Source organism: Heloderma suspectum, chromosome 13 (assembly GCF_057233095.1).
Source record: "Heloderma suspectum isolate Gila_16-S chromosome 13, 16-S_ref, whole genome shotgun sequence".
Lineage (NCBI taxonomy): Eukaryota > Metazoa > Chordata > Lepidosauria > Squamata > Helodermatidae > Heloderma > Heloderma suspectum.
The window spans coordinates 21,393,991-21,417,153 of NC_139470.1; the positions used below are offsets into that span (position 1 = coordinate 21,393,991).

Here is a 23,163-nt window from a genome sequence, read left to right on the forward strand (position 1 = left end):
GTATATGGCTCATCTCCCTTTTCCAAAATGTGTGCTTCTTAGGGAGCATACATTTTATTTGAGTGTGAGGATGTGGGAAATCCATTATTGTCCCCAGGAGTTTGGAATGGATACATTGATTATATGGTAGAAGTTATACATGGATTTTCTCTTGGGCAGTAGTGATAGTGTCAAGAGAGGGAATGGGAGGGAGGCAATGGGAAAGAAATGCTTACTTTAACAGGACATTCAGTACAAAGTATTTGTGGTGATAGTTTTATAGTCATGTAATTTCCTAGTTGGCTGATACTTTGGAATGAGGAGCAGTCGCTCCTGAATTTATTTATTTATTAAATTTCTTAGCAGACAAGATATCTTTCTAGGTTCCCTATGGAGTTTTGTGCATATGGTCTCTATGGTGCTACAGCGTTAATGCCAGTAGCCCTTCAGGTTAGTAGTATCACTGAAGAGAAAGGAGCAAGCAAAGAAGCACAGCAGAAAGAGGGATGGCCAACCACTATCTCAAAGGATTTGGAAGGTTGTACTATGGAACAGTTTATGAATCTTAAAATATAATGTTCTGTTTTATGAGACTGGTTATCGACACCACAACTAGTTATGCTGAATAGACCTGGGTTGGGGGAGAGATGATGGGCACCCAGCAGGATCAAGATAGCCTGCTTGCCAGCCACCTCCTCAATGTGTTCCTAATTGCTACTGTCAAAGCCCCCGCCCTGTAATCTCTCTTTCTCTGCTAGCAGATTTAGGAAGGGAGCCTTTGACACTTAGCAATATTGTTTATTGCTTTCCAGATACCTTTCATGCTCTTTAATGCCTCCGAGCCCATTGTCTAACAATGGCCTCATGTAAATTCCTGCTTGCTTTCCCCTCTTATTCAGAAATGCACATTTGTAGGCTTGTGAGGGGGCGAGGCGCATTTCTGTCCTTCCATCTCATGCCTTTTGTTGTTTTTCATTTCTCAACATATGCTCCCTCTGTCCCCATCAGAGAGGGCAGGAAACATCCAAGATGCTTGGCTTACTAAGATACTGAAATCTGAAGCTTCTGCTAACAAATGCAAAGTATCATTTCCCCTGTCTTTACTCCTAAAAAATATGGTGGTGCCCTAAAATGGAAAAATGCTCTGAAACCTGTCTCTGCTGTGTGAAATGCCTGCCTCTTGAGATGAGAGGAGAGGTCAGATGGCATTCCTTGGGGCTGCGCAGTTGACTATAGCAGCCTCTGCTCTTTCACTATGTAAGGCTGCAGTGCCAAATTAAATTTTCTGTGCTTGCTACTGGTAGGAGCAATTCTACCATTTTGGATTTTCTTGGGGTTTGGCCTCTGCATTGTCTTAGCCTCTTTTAACTCTTCCTATAGTGTAATGTGTGATTCAGTGTAGTCGTAAATCGACAAAGCAACTGCTGTGAAGAAGGGGGGAGAAAGAATGTGTGTGTGCATGCAAGCGCCTGGCATGAAGGAGTGGAGCACCAATTTAATAATGCACATAATGAATTAGGGAGAATGCATTTCAGTTTTCATTCACATTTCTCATAGATTTCTCTCTATCAATAGGCAGAATGCAGATATCCAGAACAAGAGCTTTGAATATTTGTTAGCTGCTGAAAGAAGACTGCTTTTTGTTTTTTCTCTATTTACCAAATGATGTTTGAAATATGTATTTATATATTCAAATAATTGATTAAGTAGATTCTAAAGATTAGGATTTGTTGGTGCTACATTTCTGTAATATGAACAGGCTGTACAGTAATCCTCTGTATTTTAATGCTGTTATGCCAGTAGCAGCGTATACCACTAGGAGCTGCATATCTTGGCGGATTGATGCAGAAGCATGACTAATTATACTAGTTTAAAAATGTAGTTTCAGAATAGGGCAGAGATTGAACTGAAATAAAGATTTTTTATTTTTCATCCTTTTAGTAATATAAAGAAAAGTAGCTTGAAAGAAGAGAACTTCAGTAAAAGACAAGAGGTCTTCTCCTTTTTGTTCCTATTTTGTAATACTCCAAAATGCTGACAGAACCAATCCAGGGGTCCACATTTAGCTCATATTCTGTTTGCAACAGTAAGCAGTGCTTGGAGTTTCAGAGAAATCACTCAACTTACATAGTGTCTCAGTTTTCAACAATAACAGGTTTAGCTATACCCTTTCAAATTAAATTGCATTTGCTTGAGATCTTGGCTTTCAGGTGCCTTATTTCTGAAAGTTATTTTGTAACACAAGCACCTATCTACCTCCAAAGCATGCAAAGCTTTAAAAGAGCAGTGTTCTGTTTTACAGGAATGTACTTGCTTTCCTTTTAAGCTTCTGGCTATTCATTTTATGCAGGCTTACCCTAGATCTCGTATTTCATAAATATCAAGGCTATGGCCTCTTTTCTGATGAGGACCTGAGAGTATAAAGAAGAGCAATAATAGTGTGTGTTTAATTCTAAAGCATCGGGGCCACAGTCCACTCACACTTAAGCTATTTTAAGTTCCACCGATTATTCTTTTATTTTCCAGGGTAACTTAATGTTTAAAAATTGGGAACTTTAAAATCTATAGACAAACCTACATAACAATTAGTTCTAAAACCAATGGCTTTAATAATCTATTTTAATGTTGTTTCTGCAGGCGGAACTCACAGGCATCAAGTGGCGTAGATATAACTTCGAAGGCCATGGAGATTGTGGCCCTATTATTTCGGCCCCTGCTCAGGATGATCCAATTCTTCTGAGCTTCATCCGCTGTCTGCAGGCCAATCTGCTGTGTGTCTGGCGTCGTGATGTGAAACCGGATTGTAAGGAGTTATGGATATTCTGGTGGGGAGATGAACCAAACTTAGTAGATGTGATACATCGTGAGCTGCACAGTAAGTATTCCCCCCCTCAACTTACTCTGATTCTACAGTGAAAGCTTCTTTTTTCTTCTAAATGGTTTTCAGAGTTTATATACACAGAGGTATATAACAAATGTAGAGTCAACTTTTAAAATTAAGTCCCAGACCAGAAATGAATTGGATGTGGGGATACTTGTGGTTTGGAATACTGGTGATTTTGAGTACAAATTCAAACTTGTGTATTGATCTAAAATAGATGAAGAATATAAAAGCCTGGTGACCATATAATTCCGTAATTTAGATACTTAATTGCCTACTTTTAAAATCTTTGAATTTTTTCAGGCTCCGGAGAGGCTTTTCCTGCATTCTGTGATAAACCTAATTAGTTAAACATCCATCCCAATTCTGTTTTTGGTATCTTTATTTTAGGCTGTTTCTCTGGCTATTCCTTCACTCTCTTTCTTTTTGCTTGCACAAAATAAAATGTGCAAGCAAAACTTATTATAATTGTGACTATAATAAATTTAATCAGGACATTTCTAAGACAATGGACATGTTTAAGACTTTATGTCAAATTGCTCTGGAGGCACTCTGTGTGATGAAGACATGAGCAGCCTGTGTGCCTGGGCCAGTGGGAGCTTGCTGGGCTGGATGCTCTCCTGGGAACTGTGGGAGTCCTCCAACTGGTGCACAACAAGCTGGTGTACAATAGTGCACTTAGTGTGGCCACTGTGGTTTTAGCATACCCCCAGTGCCGGTGGCATGTGCACTTGCTTGCTGAGGCTTATTTATATGGGCGCCTATGCAGTTCGTCTTCCCCATACTCAAACCATGTGGCTGGATTGAGTCCAGTGTTTTTAATACCAAGTTCGTTTGATGGGCTCAGTAGTAGTGCTGAGCTGAAACCATCAATATGGGTTGGGAATATTCCTTCTCTCCCTTCCCTATGAGACATTGCCCCTTCCCCTTTTAGCAGAATGGTTGGCAAGCATGTGCATCATGGCCCAGGACCAAGAGCTTTCTGAGACTAGTGGCAGGTACTCTAAGGAAGAGTCAGAAACAGTTCCCTGACCATCACAAGTGAGGTACTCCACCTCAGATCCTGCACCATGTCCTCTTGATCCTCTAGTGAGCAGGGAGGTCCTGGGGAGCATTCCCCCACCAGCTCCTCACCCCCTAGACCTTCACTGCCTAAGATGAATCCAGTGACTAAGAGAAAGTTGCTCTACGCCAGGGGTAACCTGTCTTACCTGGTTACAGGATTGTTTTCCACTGTCCTGAATCTGAACTCACAGTTACTGAGTCAGCATCTGCGGTTCTGTCCAGGGTTCTGAACCTGTACTACAGAACCACTTCAGCCTCCGTCCATCCCTGTGTCTCCTCATTTGTTATAGTTTTTATTAGTTTATGTAAGCTGCTTTGGGAGACTTTGTCCACTGCAGAGCAGGGTAAAACAGAAAATATAAAATAAGTACAAGCAAGCTGTTCACCCTGTAATCGACATGGTCAGAATTTCCAAAAGTTGATGGCTGTCCTATTCTAGTGAAATAGACCCTACACTTCACAGTGCCCGGTTTGTTGCTGCATGCTGTATTGTGTTTGGGCTATGGTCCTTTCAGTTTAGCATGGTTTCTGTTTATTTACCCTGCTCTGTAATCTACCAGTTGTTATCATACTTGGGTCTTTACAAAATGTATGTCTTCACGAATGCCAGGCTGTTTACTTGGCAAGGAACCTGAGAAATCTCAGAACAGGGATGATTTCTGTGTGCCTCTTGGCCTATTTTATGCAGGTAGCAATGTGTTCATGTATAATTAAAGGGATGGCTCAGAAGTGCTGCATCAAGCAATTCTATGGATGTTAATTTTTTATGAGGCACCTGTTCAGAGTGGAGGCATGGGTGACATTCCTGCTTACCCAGCTAAGCTTTAATAATATGTTTTCTCTTTATGAAATCTAGTTTATTTATTTTTCAAGTGCAGTTTGGAGCGTAAGTATGGTCAGCGATCACCTTATTGGAAGGAAATTGCAGCTTGCCATTTCCTTCGCTGCTATAAAAAGGTGCCTTTTGGCTTACGTGTAAATGCTTTAAGTAACTGAGTTACAGTACTTGCTGTTTCTGGTGTGAACTGTAAATTGAAAAACATCTAACATTTGGATAGGTTAAATTTGTCATTGTGTGTACATATGAGTTTGTATTTCTGCATTTCATATGTTGGAATGTAATCAGTTTCAAAGATACAATTATAGCACCTGTTTTGGTTGGGATTTACATAAGATAGCAAGAACCTTGCTGCTAAGCATGTCTCCTATAAAAGAAAGGGGAGGTCTCCAGAAATAGACTTGGTAGTAGAGACTTCTGGGAACTTTTTGTCGAAAGGGAGGAGAATGCAAACCTGAACGGAAAGAAACCTGACCTTTTGTCAAATTGTGCTGCTAAGGACAAAAGTCTCTGGTATGAGCACTGACCACACTCCTGCCCAGCCCTTCTTAGCTTTTTGCTTTGGCCTCTGGGATAGAAGGAAAGCCCTGTGGGAGATACCAAACTGAAAGTAGTTTCATTGGGTCACACTGTAGGCATAGCTGACTTTCTGTTGGAGCAGAATTTAATCCAAGGTCTGGTTATGTGACCTTGTGGAAAACGTTGAACTTTTTTCCTCAATGCCCAAAATTGATTGGGATCTGGTCTAGTATGTCTGAATTATATTTAGTCAATAAAACTAAAAATTACACCATGTTAAATTTATATGTTGAATGTAAATACCTTGGGATGGATCCAGATTTCCCTGCTCCCTCCTCTGCATGGCAGCCCAATGAAAATGCTACTCAGAAAGTCACAGGACCCTTGAATGGGATGAGCTGTGGTATGCGTATGAGAGGGGTTTCCCCCAAAATTGGATTGAGGCACCTTCCATGAGTGGAGCCCTTCCACCAATGGAAGGCAGATCTAGATCCGGCCATTCAGTTTTTCAAATATCCCAATATATTTGAACTGAAATGCTTGATTAGGGGAAAAACGTAATAAAGTGAATTTAGGATGCAATCTTATGGCCACTAGTCAGCAGTTAGACGGCCATAGGATAGGTTGTTTCCTGGGAACTGACCTTGGAGCATGCGCTCCAAAGTTGGTTCCCTGAGAACTGACCTCCACCCCCTCCCACGCTGCCTTGTAGGCAGCATGGATCGGTTCCACACTTGTAAGAGGAGCGCAGAGCAGTGAAAATGGGGCTTTCTTGGGGGCGGGGTGGGGAGGGTGGACGTGCCTTTCTGACACTTCCTATGCGTCGTCCCCCCCCGCTCCAACTTCCTGTGGCTAGACCGCCGAAATTGGCTGTCTAGCCGTGAATGCAAGGCGGCTGAAGCGCTGAGGGGATGATCCTCCTTTTAATAAAAATAATTTCCAAGTACTTATAAATATAAGTATATTATATTAATACGTTAAGGCACGGCAACTCAATAGCATATACTTTCTTTCACTGGATAGTATCCAATGTTAGTCCTAGATCCATTGAGGTGAATGAGGGTCTACTCAGTGTAGGACTACCATTGGATGCTAAAAGGTAAAGGTGTCCCTATCCAGTCGTGTCCGACTCTAGGGTGCGGTGCTCATCCCCGTTTCTAAGCCGAAGAGCCAGCGCTGTCCGAAGATGCTTCCGTGGTCATGTGGCCGGCATGACTGAACACCGAGGTGCACGGAACGCTGTTACCTTTCCCGCCGAGGCGGTACCTATTTATCTACTTGCAATTTCTCGCTTTCGAACTGCTAGGTTGGCAGGAGCTGGGACTGAAGACGGGAGCTCACTCCGTCACGCAGCACTCGGGTCTCGAACTGCTGACCTGCCGACCTTCCAGTCTGCAGTTCAGCGTCTTAACCACTAAGCCACCGCGGCCCCCACCATTGGATGCTACCCATTGTTTAAATTTTAAGAAGAAATGAAGACACTGAAAATTGTTAACATACTAATTTTTAGAACGTGCAAATGGATGTGTATTTATTATATATGCATACACACTTCCTAGGGACAGTTTATAATCAGCTAGAAATGTTATTGAAGGGCAGGGTACAAACCTTTGTAATAAATAAATAAATAAATAACTTCAATTATACAATGCCATCAGTATGCAAATTTAATGGGTGGAAAATAATGGAAATTTGCTCAAATTTAAGGGCAGGGAAGTAAATGGAGGGGAATTTTGTGCACCTGCATGAACTGCTCCATTACTGCAGGTGTGCAAATTTTCTCTTCATTTACTTCCCAGCCCTTAAATTTGCACAAATTTCACCTCCATTTACTTCCAAGCCATTAAATTTGGATATATTTCCCTTCCATTTACTTCCCAGTCCCCCAAAATGGGCAGATATTCCCAACAGAGAGGATCATAGCTCAAACTTAATACAGCATGTAGCAACAAGGGTGGCAGAATGGGACGGAGCAGATGGGGTGCCAGTACCAGCAGTACTTCCACCCGCCACCCCCCAATGGGGCCCTTTGCACTCCGTCCCATGCAGCTGCCTTCTCAGGTTTTAAAAAATACTGTCTGGGAAGAGCAGTAACTGCAATAGTAACTGCAGTGAAAAGGAGTCGCAAAAATGGGGTGAGTTAATATCTTCTCTTTCTGGAGTAGCTGGAGAGTTAGGGAAGTGCAGAAAAGGTGGAAGACACAGAAAAATGTCAGGTAAAAGTGAGAGAATCATATCCCCCCCCCCTTGGGTGTATTTACTCCCTTGGCTCCCCCCCCCCCCGCCATGTTCAGTGCTTCTGAATATGGGTCTCTCCTTTCTCTTAGTATTATTTCTTCTCAGGTCCTTTGCAACTGTATGCAAATTAGCAATATGAAGCTTCATCTTGTCAGTATTCTTGTATGTTACCTACTCCACTTCCCCACTCTGACTGCCATAAGTACTTGCAAAACGCCAACACTAATAATAATAATTTAAAAAATTCAATCCCCATGTGCACATTTTTGATGTACTAATTTTTTTAAAAAAACTGCTGGGGAATTAGTGATAGTCCTTCCAAAATGCCTTTTCGGGGTTAGTGGAAGGGCAGTCACTGGTGAGATTGCAAAAAGCAAGTGGGGCAGGCTTCTTTGCTGCTCTTGCTGACCGGCTCTGTAGCTGATCGCTGCAACCCATGATAAAATTGGTCTCCTGGGTTCAGACAACATGGCAACCCATCATGGGCCAGAACAATCCTACAACAAACCATGGGTTCTCAGCGTGGCTTGTTCCTGGAAAATAAGCCATCCTGCGGAAAACGCTCTGGGTTCGGATGACATGACAACCCACCATGATTGGCTGTCCTCGGTGGGTTGTTCTGTCATGCGATCCCAGAGTTTCCAATTCTAAATTTAAGGGCGAACCTTGGGTTAGAATTTCTTGTCACTTCCTTTTGCTGCTCCTCTGGGACAGCGGGCTCTGGAGATGGAGCAATCATCATAATAGCCATATCTATGGTTTGTCAATCCAGCCAATATGCCAAACTATAGTTAAGATTCCTGTGCAGATATGGCAGGATTAATGTTTAATGTCTGCATGTATTAGAAAGGGCTCCCTTTTAAAAAAATTAAATTTCCTTTATCTTTTTTACCATCTGTGTAAGAAAGGTATCAAACTAGTCAACTGTCACCAGGCACGTACGTACGTGTGTGTGTGTGGGGGGGGGGAGGGGGGAGAGAGAGAGCTTGCAGCCATTAGTCTTTTAACTGAGCATGTGTAGCCAACATGGCTGGTTTTCCCTTGATGCAAAATTCTGGGCAGTTGCCTCTGAATATTCTTACTAAGCTGGAAGTTTAAACTTCAGTTACTGCTTAATTTTTGTGTATGTTAGGTTTGAACCTAACTACTTTAAAAGCAATCTTGAAGTTACAAACTTTAACTTGGAAGGCCTTTCCCTTAATCCCAGATATATGAGAGCAGGCTGTAGTTCATTGATAAGAAGCATGTACTCTGCATATGTTTAGAGGGGCATTTGATCATTGTTTCTCATTTCCAATTTCAGGGCTCTTATGCTGTGACTGGCTTAGTTTTACTGTTGCTTGTATGGCAAAAAGTATGGAGTATTAAGCCCAAGACTCACCTTTTGCACATCAGTTATATTCTGAGCTTCTTGTACTCCTTCAACATCTGGTTGACATCTTGGAAGCAGAATAGGAGAATAAGCTATTACTTGGCCTTTATGTAGCTTGCTGGGCATTTCCTGGACATCTTTATTTCTTTGCCATCTGTAGCACAGTTCCTGCACATTCCAAACATGTATATTTAACTTCCTTCCTTCCTGAGGAAATGGGAACAGGGAATTGACAAAGGAATTGTTAAAATATTTTGGGTCTTAATGCAGCCTATTAAAAGGCACTGACTTACAAAAAAACCTCCACCATGGGGTGTGTGGTTTTTTAAAAAAGTTTGTTGAATTTAGACAACATGTGGGTGAAACTGTGGAAGGGCTGTGGGGAGAAGAGATGGACTCAGCTAGTTCTTTTTGGCTTGTTTCACAGTGCTCTTCTGCAGTTCCCATTCATACTGATCAGGATGGATTAATTTTAATCAAGCCAATCTAAAATACAAACGAAGTGTTGATTTGAAGCAGGGTTCTAATTCTCTAATTCATATATGCCCTGATAAAACACACATACTAACTGGTTGCTCTAGCAATTAAACATGAATATATGAAGGTGCCTTATGCATAAACTTATTTTGTGACGTTTCAGTTGGTCTTAATAAGCGTATTACCTTACTATGGCTTTTGAGTATATGCTGTCAGATCACTTTATCCATCTAGCCTAGGGGTGTACAACCTGTGGCCCAGGGGATGCATGTGGCCCTCTGAAGCCTTAACTGTGGCCACCAGCATGTCCTCCCCCCTCCCCTGATTTCCCACTGACTGCTATTGTAGTTGTGGCCACTGCTTCTGCGTCTACCAGTTGCTAACCTTCTCTACCCCCTTCCCCTACAATCTTGACACAGATCACTCTTTCTTCATTGGTAGCGGCAGCAAGGAAATCAGGATCTCTTGAATCTCTGGGAGGGAAATCGAGAGGAGGCTCCTCTCCCAGAAGGGGAAGTGTTGAGAATAAAAGAAAAGTAACTTGCTTAAGAACCTAAGTACGGGGGGGGGGGGGGGGGAGTTGAGCGCCAAAGCACAAAAGCACTCTTTTCAGCCAACAATTTTCTGCTCAAACACTCGTTTCACAGAAGGCAAATTGATGAGGCTCAGAGACATGGCCAAAAGCTGAGTATAGGGCATTCATAGGGTCTGAGCCCCAACTTGCTCCCACAAAGCACAAGAAAATACCAATTTCACGGAAGGCAAACTGGTGATGCTCAGAGAAACATATCACACACACACACACACACACACGCTCAGTGTGAAAACCCCGGGGAAAACAAACACAGAGAGACATACACACAGCTCAGGCAAGACACCCCACATTCCTCTCTAGCCCCCAGCTAACTTTTTTCTTTTGACGGGGTGGCTGGGTATGTTTCAAAACGAAGGGCTGAGCTGCAGCCAACTGTCATTTTTATTTTTTAAGATACCTCTGGGCCCACATGGGGCTCAGAGGTTTTTTCAGAAATAAAAATGGCACTGGAGGTGCTTTGCTTTGCTGTATACCAGCCTCTCAGGTTTAAAAATAAATAAATTTAAAAATCTTTTTTTTATTCAGGAGGGACAGGGACTGTGGTGGGTGCCATTGGAGGTGTCTGCTTGCACAGTGATGCCCACAGGCACTACGTTGGAGATCTCAGGGCTATTCCGATTCGCAGGTGCTCTCCAGAATCTCAGGCAGGGTCTTTCCCAGTCTTTTGCTTGCAATCATTTTAACTGCGGATGCTGGTGTTTGAACCTGGGGTCTTTAGATGTAAAGCTGATGCTCTGTGACTGAACTGTGGCACCATGCTTTTTTTCTGCTGTTGTGGCTTGGACCAGCAAACCTCTGGGAAGTTCTGCTTTGTGTGGTAGGACTTTCCTGTTTATTCCCACTACAGCACGTTGCACCTGTTCAGAAAATCGATTCTTGAAGGTGGGGGGACCTTCTGGAACATGGTGGTGGGCTGTATCACCATTTGAAAATCCACGTTCCCCCCCCCCCCTTGTGCAAGCAGAGGTGCTTTTGCTCGCACAAAGGGCTCTTTGGATCTAAGCTTATATTCTCTGTTTACAAAAACATTATAAAACAATAATAGAGTATTCAGTGTTTGGTAATTACCTAAGCGATACTTCTATTTTTGAAATAAGGTTTTGTGTAGTTTCTAATTATATACTTAAAAGAACAACAGCAAACCTGTGTCAAATTCAGCAAAAAATAAACGCAAATGATGGGGAAATTGTTTCAATATCTTAGCTTAAACCTTGTAATCTAAATGCTTGAAAGGAATTGAGAGAACTATTAAATGTGGTTGGAATTAGTTGGAGTGTTGAGATGGAGCTGAGGTCCAACTTTTGAAAATAAATAAAATCAGTGTGTTACCACAGGCAAGTTACTGAACCATGTAATTAGTCCCCCCCCCATGAAAATAAGACATTATACTGAGACAGCAACAGAGCAGTATTTATTCTAGTTATATGAAAATTAAACAATCATTAAAAGATTGCATTTTTTAAAATGTTGCCTGAGGGAAAAATCTAATCAGGAGGTTCCCCCCACTTTTGCTATTTATTGAGAAAATTTGAGCAGTATCTTTTACAGTAGTAGGTATGTTTTGCTTTTGGGGAAATCCTTTTTTCTAGTGAAATAAAGTCACTTAACTGTAAAGTAAATCTAAGTTAGCTTCCAATGAGATCTGCATTCATTGCTAATGTCTGTGTTGTGTACTGAGTCATCCTATACAAAGGCACGGCTAATCTTACAAATAGATGAACTGTTACCTTGGAATGTGCACTTTCTTGTTGCAACCAATAATTATTGCTCTCTGACTGATTTGTTCTGTTGTTAAAGAACATGGGTCTTTAGGAAATACGTTGTTGTTTTTGTCTTGTAAGAGACAAGTAGGGTGTTGTGCAAATAATTTTTTATGTTGAGCTATCATTAAATTTCAAGCATGTTCATTCTTTGTCCCTAAACAACAGCATCGTTACTAAATCTGGGGAGTTCTGTTCTAGGTTCTTATTCTTTATACACCTCATTAGCTGAGATCAGAGCATAACTTCATTCTTTATGCATATAGATTTACACAGTGGATGATGGGATGTGTTTACCTGCTTCTGATGTAATTAGGGTCATCATCAGTTAAAGGTGGTCTGCAATGATATGGAATGCAAAGCAATTTAAAGAGGGAATACTTCAGAAAAATTAAAATTAGCTAGTCAAAAGCAATCCAGACCATTTATGAAGCAAAATTGTAGTATGAGTTTAGAATCCTGCCTGAAATGAGGCAATCCGCTTCTGTGATTATGCCCCATGACTAGCGTGTAGAATAAATTTGTAAAAGACTGCTTACTATGACTTCCTTTTGATTCCATGAACTATATATACAGGCTGCTCCCCAAGTTGAGATTTTAAATCCAGAATGGTTTATACCCATGCATGGGTGTGAAGAAGCAACTGATACGTGATTGGAAGAAGAAAAGTTACTTGATATGACTTCCTGCTGAGTAGGCAAGAGTATAAATAAATGCTTCCCAAATGATGATTCTAAACACCCCAATATCACAAAATAGTAACTAACTACTGCCCTTGGTTCCATGTCTGGAATAATGTATGAAGGACTCTTCTTATCTCATAATGGGTAAACACTACAACTAAACTGATTATTGATTTGTTTCTTTAATCAGATTATTGTAGTATTGTGGGTCGACCAAGACTGTCTTGATAGGAGCACTTGGCTTAAACACGGTTATTGTAGATCTGCAAACAAATAAAATAGACCTTCTGTTTTGTACTAGAGCAGGCGTAGTCAAAAAAAGGAGAAATGGTGATGAATGCTAAGCCATGCAAGAACTTAGCCTAGCCAGTCCGTGTACTGCTGTAGTATTGTTTCTTCTTTAAGCAATGAGACAGTGATGGTTTGCTTTTGTCCTTCACACTTCTGCAGTTGTATGCCAGTGCAGAAGGTAGGAGTTGAATTCAGATATCAGTAAGCCATAGAATATTTGCCATTTAGTACAGTTAACTTTCTGCTCTTACAGCTGTGCTAAGAATTAACTGCATTGAATACAAATATGTGTGTGTGTATTTATAGGCTATGATGGTTTTTGGAACTTTTCATTTTTAAATAAAAGATGTATGGGATTACTCTAGTGGTGTGTTTCACATTTTTCAACCAAATTTGTTTTGCTTAATTTACTTGACCTGTAAGTATAGCTATTCAGGCAGGAGATAATTAAAGAGGCCACTGGTTATTAATGATAGGCACTGTTTTAAATAACATAATAGTAAATGTGGGAAATGTTGATTAATAAGGCATAAAAGGACATGAACACACAAAGATAATCAGAGTGATCAAAATTGTATTTTTATTACGTTTGCTATGTTATGTTAGCCTGTCTTCCCATGCTGAGCTCTTCCTTTTTTTCTCATCTCTTTTTGTGAGATCAACTAATTATCCATGCAATTTCTCTGAAGGAACTACTCCAGCTTGCTAAAACACATAGAGCTGGAAGTTTGCATAGTCTATCCTCTTCCATTTTAAGGGAAATAATAAGGGTTTTTCAGTTGTAGTTCTTTCATGTGCAGAATGCAAATGCATTTTGCTGTTTTTCAAAATTCACTGCATATATTTAGGTAGTCTACTGGAGAAAAATGGAAATATGGCATTAGTTTTGCATAATGTGATCAGAGGCTTCTCTTGGGAGTATGTGGCTAGAGAAGCAGAGCTTTGCAGCAGTTGACTTTATAATAGGAGTTCAGTTTTTTTTCTTAGCAGCATTTATACAAATACATCCAGTACTATGTCAGTTATGCTCAGGGGTTCCTGCACCCTAGTGGTATTTTTGGCTTGTAAGAGCAGAGCCCCATGACATATTACTAGGTGTTTTGAAAATATCCCTCAGCTTCAAAAGTTATTTGCTAGTGTGGTCCAGAGCCTCCACAGGCTCACAGAATTGGTTTTGTGGACCTTTTTAGGCTACCAAAGTGTGTCGATACACTTTTAAAAGAAGAGAGATCACAATACTTCTGTTGAACTTCAATAATTGTGTTAGGATTTTAATATCAATTGCATTTCCATGTACTGAAATATGGCCTTTACTTTCATTGTAACCCTAACCCTTTAAGCCTTGGTGTATTGCCGAAGTTAATTTCAAGGCCACCTCAGCAGTTCTGAGCTGTAGATAATTTGGCATGTGTCCCTAGGCTACTAGGGAGAGTTTAGGGTTTCTCTTGGGGTATCCCACTGCCTGACAGTCTCCCTGGCTGAGCTGATGGAAGTGATCTTGGGCTTGGTGTTGGATGCCCAGATTGGTTGTTCTGGGGGGACTTCAACATCCATGCCACGACTACCATATCAGAGGTGCCTCAGGACTTTGCCATGACATCCATAGGGTTGTCCCGGTTTGTTATTGGCCCAGCGCATGTGTCTGGTCACGCTGTTGACTTGATATTTGTACTGAGAAAATGGCAATCTCTAATTTATTTATTTATTCGATCTGAGTGTAGAAGGAGCGATCTGATGGTCGAATCGTGTCCTAGTGAGGTTGCTTCTTCACTCCATAGGGTAATGGACTTATTAAAATGGTCTCCCCCCCCCCCCAAGTTTGAGAGAATCTGAGGGTTTCCGAGGGACTTCAGAGAATTTCCAGTCGATATGGCTAGTGTTTTTGTCCAAGCCTCCATCTCTGGGAAATACTGCATTGATGTGATCGTACCTTTGGCCTTCTGCAAGCTCAGCCAGTCTCCTGATTTACCTGGGAGTGATGAAGCAGGCTGGGTTGCAAGTGTGACCAAATACAGGCAAGAGCACATTATTGTGCCTACTGTGTGGCAGCGATGGTGGTGAAGAAGCAATACTTCCGTGCCACCATTGCATCCTTTGGGTGTCATTTAGCGGAGCTATTCTGAGTGATCCTGGGCCTACTTTTCATAGGGTGATGTTCGGGAGCCCTCCATAACGTGCTGTGACATCTTTGCTGGGCACTTTGATGTTAAAATAGTTTGCATCTTTCACAACTTAAATGTCACACAGTCTGTAGTGCAGTCAACTGCTGTACCCAGTGCACTATCTAGTTATGGTTTATATTTCATTTCATTTCATTTATTTATTAGGCAACCAAGTACAGGCTATAGCCAAAGTTATGGTTTATAGGATGACTTTCAGTTGTTTTGGTCTGAGAACATGGACAAGCTGCGTGGAGAGGTGTGGCTCATCAGTTTTTGCTTGATCCTTGCCCTTCATAGATAATAACAGCAAACATGGAACTGACTGCATCTTGAAGGTGAGGAATGCCTCTTTCAGAGGGGGTGGTCCTGGACATATTGGCAGAGGTGGTCTTGAATCCATTTCTAAATAATTCATTTGTGGGTCTTGAGGCACCAGTATTTTTCACTACCTGAAACTTTTGGTTTATTTTCAGGGGCAGCCCTTTGTAAAGTTCACTGCAGTAGTCGAGCCTAGAGGTTCCCAAATGTGGATTGACATGCAAGACATATCTTTTCAATACAGAAATCTGATGAAGTGGACAGTGTCCACAAACGTTTATGCCAGAATAATTGTCTTAGTCTTTCAGATGCCACAAGACTCTGTTGTTTTTGCAGCAACAGGCTAGCATGGCTGGAAATCAATTGAAAGGGGAAGAGCAATAGATGAAACAAAGTACTCTTGGCCACAGCTGTTACTAAAAAGGAAGGCTCATCTCAGGAGCACCCCAAGATTTCCTACCTGTTTAGATGGATACCCTATCACTTGCCTTGCACACAAACATTGGTTTAGCCAACCATTCTCAGCAGCATCATCTTTGTCTTATCTGGATTCAGCCTTTAATCTGTTTGCCCAGCCTCCAAACACTAGTTTAGGACAGAGACTGCAGCTCCCAGGTACTTGGATAATGAAATATAGAGCTAAGTGTCATCAGCATATTGATTATGCCCAACCCTAAAGCTCTGGGTAATCTTGCTTAATGGTGTCATATAGATGTTAAATAACATCTGTGACAACAACACAGAGTCCTGTGGAACCAGTTCCTATGGAGCTAAGATAGTTAATAGTCATGTATCTCTTACTTTGCCCTGTTCCAGTTTTTTGGGTCAAATTATATTGAGGGAGAAGTAATCTAGAACCATAAAGCTTCCTAAACCATGTTGCAAAACCATATTCACTTACAAAAATTGCCATAGTTTGAAAATGCCCAGTCATCTCACCTCTCATTGTCCTACCCCCCTGAGGGGTTTGAGCACACCTTTTTATATAGGGGCTTGTGGCTTTGGACTAAAATCAGCTCCTCTGTAATATACAAGAGATAATTAGCTGCAACTAGACTTCTAAACAGCTATTTCCCCCCAAAGTTGATGTCCCCAATCCCGAGAGACTGCTAAATGTACTCCACAAAGTCTACTATCCCCAGTTTCTCTTATGTGTGGTTTTTTCCAGTCTCACCCATTATCTATGTCTGTCCAGGCCAGTAACTTAGTGTCTAGGCTCATGGGACTTGCAGAGTTATAGTAGTTTAGAGCCTTTAATTAAAAAAAAAAGGTATATTTATTGGTAAAATGCACTCATAGAAAAAGGCATCAACAACTACAGGAGACCAAAAAAAAGAATAACTAGATAAAAAGATAACTAGAATTGTAGCTTTTTTATGCTGGCTCTTTACTGGACTAAGACCCCCCTCCCTCCCAATAAACTTGTCTTCTTGAAAATGATACTTTGAGCATTTTAGGCTGCAATCTTATGCATGCTTACTTGGGAGATTAGGTTGTTAGCTGATCTAACCGTATGGGTTGAGCTTTAGGGTAACTTGTTAACAGTGGGGGAGCTGAAGGTGGCTTTTAGTTAATAAAGGCAGATGGTACAGGGAAGACAGTAGCTGCCTATCAGGCAGAAATTTCCTATAAGGATTGCCACTTAGCTAGATGTTTATTAGTCACGGGCCCTTGGGGTGGTGGTGGTGGTAATGTAGGCAGTTGTCCTGGGTCTTGCACATGGAAGGGGCATATCAACACTGACAAATTGCAGCCGAGGAAAAAAAATGACATTGACCCAGAATACAGTGAAAAGGAAGTTGAAACGGGCTGCCGAGTCAGATAGGAAGCTTTTGGAGGCTTTTAAACGATGCTTTATGTGAAACGGGCTCTTTGGGGCACATTTGCTGTCGCATGGAGTGTGACTGACCCATCTCAGTGTGGTCTTCGGGTATCTTGGGGCATTGTTGTTGTTATAGCCACAAATGGGTTTTTCCATCACACCATCTTTGGAGAATTAAAAACCACCCCTAATTTAAATTTAACACAGGGCGGGCTAAAACTGCCTACCCATGTAGTGTTTCATGTAGCTGGCCTTACTTTAAAATCTGAGCCTCTCTTGTTATATTTGTAGTGTTAGCTGCTAGGGATCCATGGCCCTGATGGACACTGTGCTGACCTGCTAATGCTATACACTTAGGTCAGGGTCTGATGAAGCTAATATTGTGGAACCGGAGACAAGTAAGCAATTTTAGCCTGGCATTGAGTTAAAGTTGGGGTCGATTTCAAGGGTGGGTGAGATTGCAAAGGAAGGAGATAAGAATGCTTTCCCCTTTCAGTCTCCTCCCATGCCATCTATAATCCAGATTTTTGCATACTGGGGCCTTTTTTAAATACTAAGACTATAATGAGACTGTAATGGGAATATTTCAGCTGCTGTATCAACAATTTTGGAACAGTGAGTAAAGTTGACTTCCCAGGTTGCTCCAAGAAATATTTTCTAGTGAAGTGTTTTCTAGTCTTGAGCCACATGATAAGCAAATGTTGTTACACTGAACTATCCATGAGTTTATTTTATACTACTAATTTCAAAAGCAGTCTTTAACAGTGCAATATTACATAAGTCTACTCAAAAGTAAGCTGCATTGGTTCAGTGGGACTTACTTCCAGCTAAGTGTGTGGAGGATTCTAGCCGGGTTAAAGATGGTAAGGCATGTTGTATCCTGTCTGCCCTCAAAACGACCTTGTGCGATAGATCACTAAATGTTGCACCCATTTTCCTGTTAAGGAACAGGGGATATGAGAGAGTGACTCAGTGAAGGCCCAGATACTTGAGCCTAGGTCTCCTGAATAAAAACACATGTCAGCGCTCAGTTATTCTGTGTCTCTTAGAAATTTTTACAGTTGTTTCAAAGTGTCCCCTCTTAATCTCTCAGTGCTGCTGGTTACAAAAAAGTGATGTTTTATTTTGGTTCTACAGAAGTGAATAAGTATTATAGTTTTGCTTTGTAGTCATTACTAACATTTATGTAAACATCTCAGAGTAGTTTTTGTGTTTCTCTGGTTATCTGGTGTCACCGTTATGAACAGAACTTTGCACGTAGAGAGACAACAGCTGGCAGATGTGTCTTTCAGTTGCAGAGTGAGTATAGCTGGTGATATTTTCTTTTCTGCACTGTTTGGCAGTTGGGAAAAACCTGTGATCATTTGTTACAGTGTTTCAATTCCCCTCCATGTATTAAAATACCATTTTTTTTGCTGACGTTTACTGTTACTATCTTGCTTGCTAGTTCTGGTGAATCTGTCACTTCTGTTAAAGTCTGTGAGATAGTCTCCATTCCTTAGATAGAAAATGACCCAAACCTGAGGAACTGGCAGATGTGATAAAAATCTACACGTTCCTTTTTGGAAGAATAATTTTAAAAAGAAAGCTCTTAATTTCTGAAATTAGAACCTTTCACACAGAATTGGAGGTGAGTAATGACTGCAGGTTAACTTTCCACTAATGTGCAGGATCTTCTTTTTATAACATGATAAGAAACTTTATCCAGAGCCTCATGGAGGGCATGCCTTGTCCTTCGGATGGCACCTCCCTCTGGATCATGTAGGCAGAGCCAAATGTTGCTTCTTCAGGAGAGGAGCTGCCCTGCCCTCTGCCTACTGAGCTGAACTGTTTAGCTGAGCTGGAGCTCCTAAGAGCCCAGTTCTAGTTGCTGCTTAGGATTTTTTTTTAAAAGGTCCTTTTTGCCCCCGCCCCCCATTCTTCCCTGCTTGACATGTCCTAGAAAGGGACGATGGGGACTCCACAGAGCTTGGGAGGATTTTTGGTGCAGTAGATAGGGTTGCATCCAGCTAAGAGAAGTGCAACTGCCTCTCCAGTCACCCCTCCAACTGTGGCATACCAGTGAAGATTGGGAGGCATCGGCAGCTGAGGGCAAGGGAAAAGGAAGTGGTTCACGCCCTCCAGTTGGTTGACTCCCCTTCCACATAAAGCACTGCACTTATCTTTCTGAAACTTTGCCATTTTCTTTCTTAGGGCTACCTCTATGCTGTTATTTTCAGAAGAATAGTCCACAACTAACATAGGGGGATAAGTGCATCCTTTTTTTCGGGGGGGTACTATAAAAATGTATAGGCTGTGCCTATTCATCTGAAACTTGGCAGGCTTGATCCCCTCAGAAGGGACAACTAGACAGCTATCCCTTCAAATTTCATCATATTTTGCCAAGAAACAAAAAAAAAGTTATTGTCTCTTTCCTTAGAAATATAAATATAAAGATGCGTAGCACTGTGGGCATAATCCCCTCCTACGGGGCTACTTGGCCTGGATATGCCATCCACCTCTGACAAAGAGGGAAAAAAAGGTGCAGACATTTTTTGATTTCTCATGATAGCATGAGGGAATGTGAAGCCTTGGATTTATGAATCGTGACTTGGGTTCAGTACTCGAATTAAAGTAGAAGGCCTCAGAATCAGCCAGAGCAGAACAGGGCCATTTTCTGAAGCACTGGATTGGGGTCCAAGTCTAATTCTGTGGTCAGTGCACACTCCTAATTTGTAGTATAAGCTGCTGCTGCACCGCAAGTTGCCCACTCTCGATATAAAGCCATGCATGATTTAAAGGAATGACACTGCTTCGTTTGCTTTCTGGTATAGTAATAGGCAGATTTCAGATATTGGCAAGGGTAACACAAGCAGTTGCAGATATCAGTAACAACAAAGATCCGTGGCAAAAGCGTTCTTGGAATAGAGGCTATATTAAAGGAGGAAGTTATTTTGGTTGGTTTCATTTGTTGGATGATAGTGAGAGAGAGAGAGACAGAGAGAGACATTGATTCTGGATTTCGGTGAGGGTATAAGAAGCCCTCGTAGGTACAGAGGAAAGTACTTTATAAATACTGTTCCTTCAAATTCAAAAATACCTACCAACATCTTTAGTAAGAGTTTCCTCTAAAATATTTCCAGATGAGCAGTCTTTTTTTCCTCTTGCTTCCTATACATTCAGTACAGCAAAATGATAACATTTACTCTTATTCTCTCCACTCTAAACTGATGGGCAACAAAGCCCAAGCTGACAAAAATGTATTATACCAATGACTGTGAGATAAATCAAGGGAAATATAAGGGGAGATAAGACTGCAAAATGGCTTCTGGTTAATGAGTGTGTACAAGTAAAGTGTGTGTGAGGTGGGTATGTAGGTGGGGTTTGCCTCCGAATAACATACCATCTAATCTGTAGATCTTGTTATCTTTTATTTCACTGTGTTTAAGGGGATATTGAAATAAGCATCAGTATCTGTTGAAAATGGTGATGGCTGTTGAAAAGAATGACAGCAACAAAATATAAGCATAAAATTTGCTCTGTGTGTGTGTGTGTGCGTGTTTTGATATGAGAGAGTGATCTAATTTAGCACACTTATTTTACTTGTATTTAGTAAACAACAAAGTTAAAAAAAAAAGTACCCCATGTTTTTTGTCCGTGTGTGTGTGTGTGTGTGTGTGTGTGGATTAAAGCATACTTCATGTACCATTTTTTACTGGAATACTTGTAAAAAATGAGAGAGAATAGGTTGTACTTCCCTTACATTGTTTAAATGTAAGAAAAAACAAAGATACTGAATACTGTTGACACACTAATTAAACCTTCCCCAGCCTGGTCCCCTCCAGGTATGTTGGACAGCAAGTCCCAGCATCCTCCAGTCAGCATGGCTGGCTGGGGATGCTGGGTTTTGTAGTCCAACACATCTGGAGGGCACCAGGTTGCGGAAGGCTGCACTGATTAATTTTAGCTACCAAAGAACTGTGCATAATACACTGACAACCACTTATCTATTTCAACAGAGTTCAACTCTTCCACCATAGTTGTTGAGGCACCTTCAGTTTCGCTGTTACTGCTTCTTAGTTCCATTTCACATTGAGACATTTATGTGTTTTATTGACATATACATATTCTCACACATACGTGCTAAGGACACTCACCTGAAAAGCATTAATTACAGGTGCCTAATATTGTTGCAAATTAAGCACTGGAAAATTTTCCACCCCACATCACTGCATCTTCCCCTAAAAGTTGTGGATGTGCTGTGAGGATTTATGTTTTGTGAGAATTGGTCAGCAACTGAAATCACAGTCTTAACTAGGAAAATGTGACACCTCATATATTGTATCCATTGCTATTGTACTTTTTATGTGTGGTTGATCAGTATGCCTCACGCCTACTTAAGGTATGTAATGTAACTGACTATACTCCTAATGTCCTATAACCTGTCATTTTGTAAACTTGTTTTTTATTTATATTTACATGCCAAGTTTGAGGTATCTAGGTTTCATGGTCTTGGAGTTATGGTGCTGACAGACAGATTCATAGCCTCTTTTATTATTATAGATAATGGCTGCTTTTAACATATTTTAGATGGTGTTTTTCATGGCTTATGCCATGCTTTTTACAAAAGCAAATAGTTGGATCCCTTATGATGTGTCAATTTGCATACAGTCAAAAAAGGACCAAACTCATACCCACCATTTTAAATTACATTCTGTCTGTTGCCTCCAAGGATTGGATTAACCTCCATTTTAAGCCCCTCTTGTGTGAGAGTTAGAATAACAAATGTGATGTGAACTGACACCAGGAAAAGCAGTGCTAAAGAAATTTCAGCTACATTCTGAAATTTGGTTCATCTGTTTGAAGGGCTGCTTCACTCGTTATTTTCTTCTCCTGAGATAATTGCTGTAAACGATAGACATGCAAACAAATATGTAGAATTGGTGGGCTTTTTGTATTTTCTGCAAATTAGGAAATTGAGAAGTCAGATTGTGCTTGGTTTTTGCAGTCCTTGTGTTTGTGGTAATGCCACAGACCAATACCTATTTGTATACACACACACACACACGTGTGTGTGTGTGTGTGTGATGTATAACTAGATTTGCAGTTGTATCAAATATGACAGAGAAACTATCTCTGATACTACATAAATAAACTAAAATTAAAGTTACTTTGGGTTAGGAGGAGGCACCTCAAAGCGGGGAGGGGATTTTGTCCAGATACGTAATGAACCCATTTGGTATTGGATTCAGAAAGACTCCTGATTCCTCTTCTTTCTACTACCCCCTGCTAGGGACAGCACTGCTTGATGGCAGTGTGTAGGTGGCAAAACTTTTTTAGTTGCTTGGTTCCTGGCCAACCCTTCGATGAGCCACTTTGTATCTGCTGAGGAGGTCAGCCTCACTCTTGCTTCCTGAGTTGCAAAACATGTTCTACTTCTCCATGGTAGATAACGTCCCCACTCCCATATTCTTTAAAGCACTGGGAATTCAATGGAGGCAGAACTGCTTAGATTTTATCTCTCTTGCTTTTCTGAATCTCTGCAAAGGGTCAAGATCTAAGTAGGTACATATAAATAAATTGATTTGAACAGGATCCACATGGCTAATAGCAGTAACAGTAGGTTGCAATAGCTTTTTCTGGCTTCATAACATGCTTAACAGTTCGTGTAAAAAAGGCTTTTAAATTGGAAGCATGGTGTTGCTCAGATTATTGCAAGCATGAGAAATTCAAAAGAATCCAGTGAATGGGTGAGAAATGTGACCCTTTTGTTGGCACTCTGTGGCTCTGTAGCTCTGCAGAGACTCGCATTGTGGACAGAGCAGACTCCCTTCTTGCTGTGTTCAAGAGGCATTTCACTGATTTGTGTCGAGAAGAGAAGCTTTTCTAAAGTAGTGCTCTTCAGGTGCTGTAGATTATTAAGATCCGTTAGTAGCCAGTTGCTCTTTCTTTGGTTAACTGGCAGAAGGGCGGGGGGGGGACCATACTAGTTCATTTGGCTCCTGATTAAATGGAACAGTTGGGTCAGTAACAGATACCAAATGTTATGTGGCACAAAACCGCTACTGTAGTTAGCATAGATTCCTAGAATTTATTTATTTTCCAGTTGGGAGGGGGAGTGGCACACTGAGGGGAATCCCTGCTGCTATCTCGAAGCAAGATAACAGCAGGGATTCCCTTAGTA

The 23,163-nt window shown here is 41.2% G+C and overlaps 1 protein-coding gene across 4 annotated transcripts in view; it reads left to right on the forward strand.

Moving 5' to 3' along the window:
- Positions 1 to 23,163, forward strand: part of MED13L (mediator complex subunit 13L) — a 213,543-nt gene that overhangs the window by 34,995 nt on the left and 155,385 nt on the right. For all 4 annotated transcript variants that reach the window (XM_084819398.1, XM_084819400.1, XM_084819399.1 and 1 more), the window contains exon 2: positions 2,617 to 2,854. In XM_084819398.1, the coding sequence (XP_084675524.1) occupies positions 2,617 to 2,854 (238 nt within the window). The remainder of the gene's footprint in view (positions 1 to 2,616; positions 2,855 to 23,163) is intronic.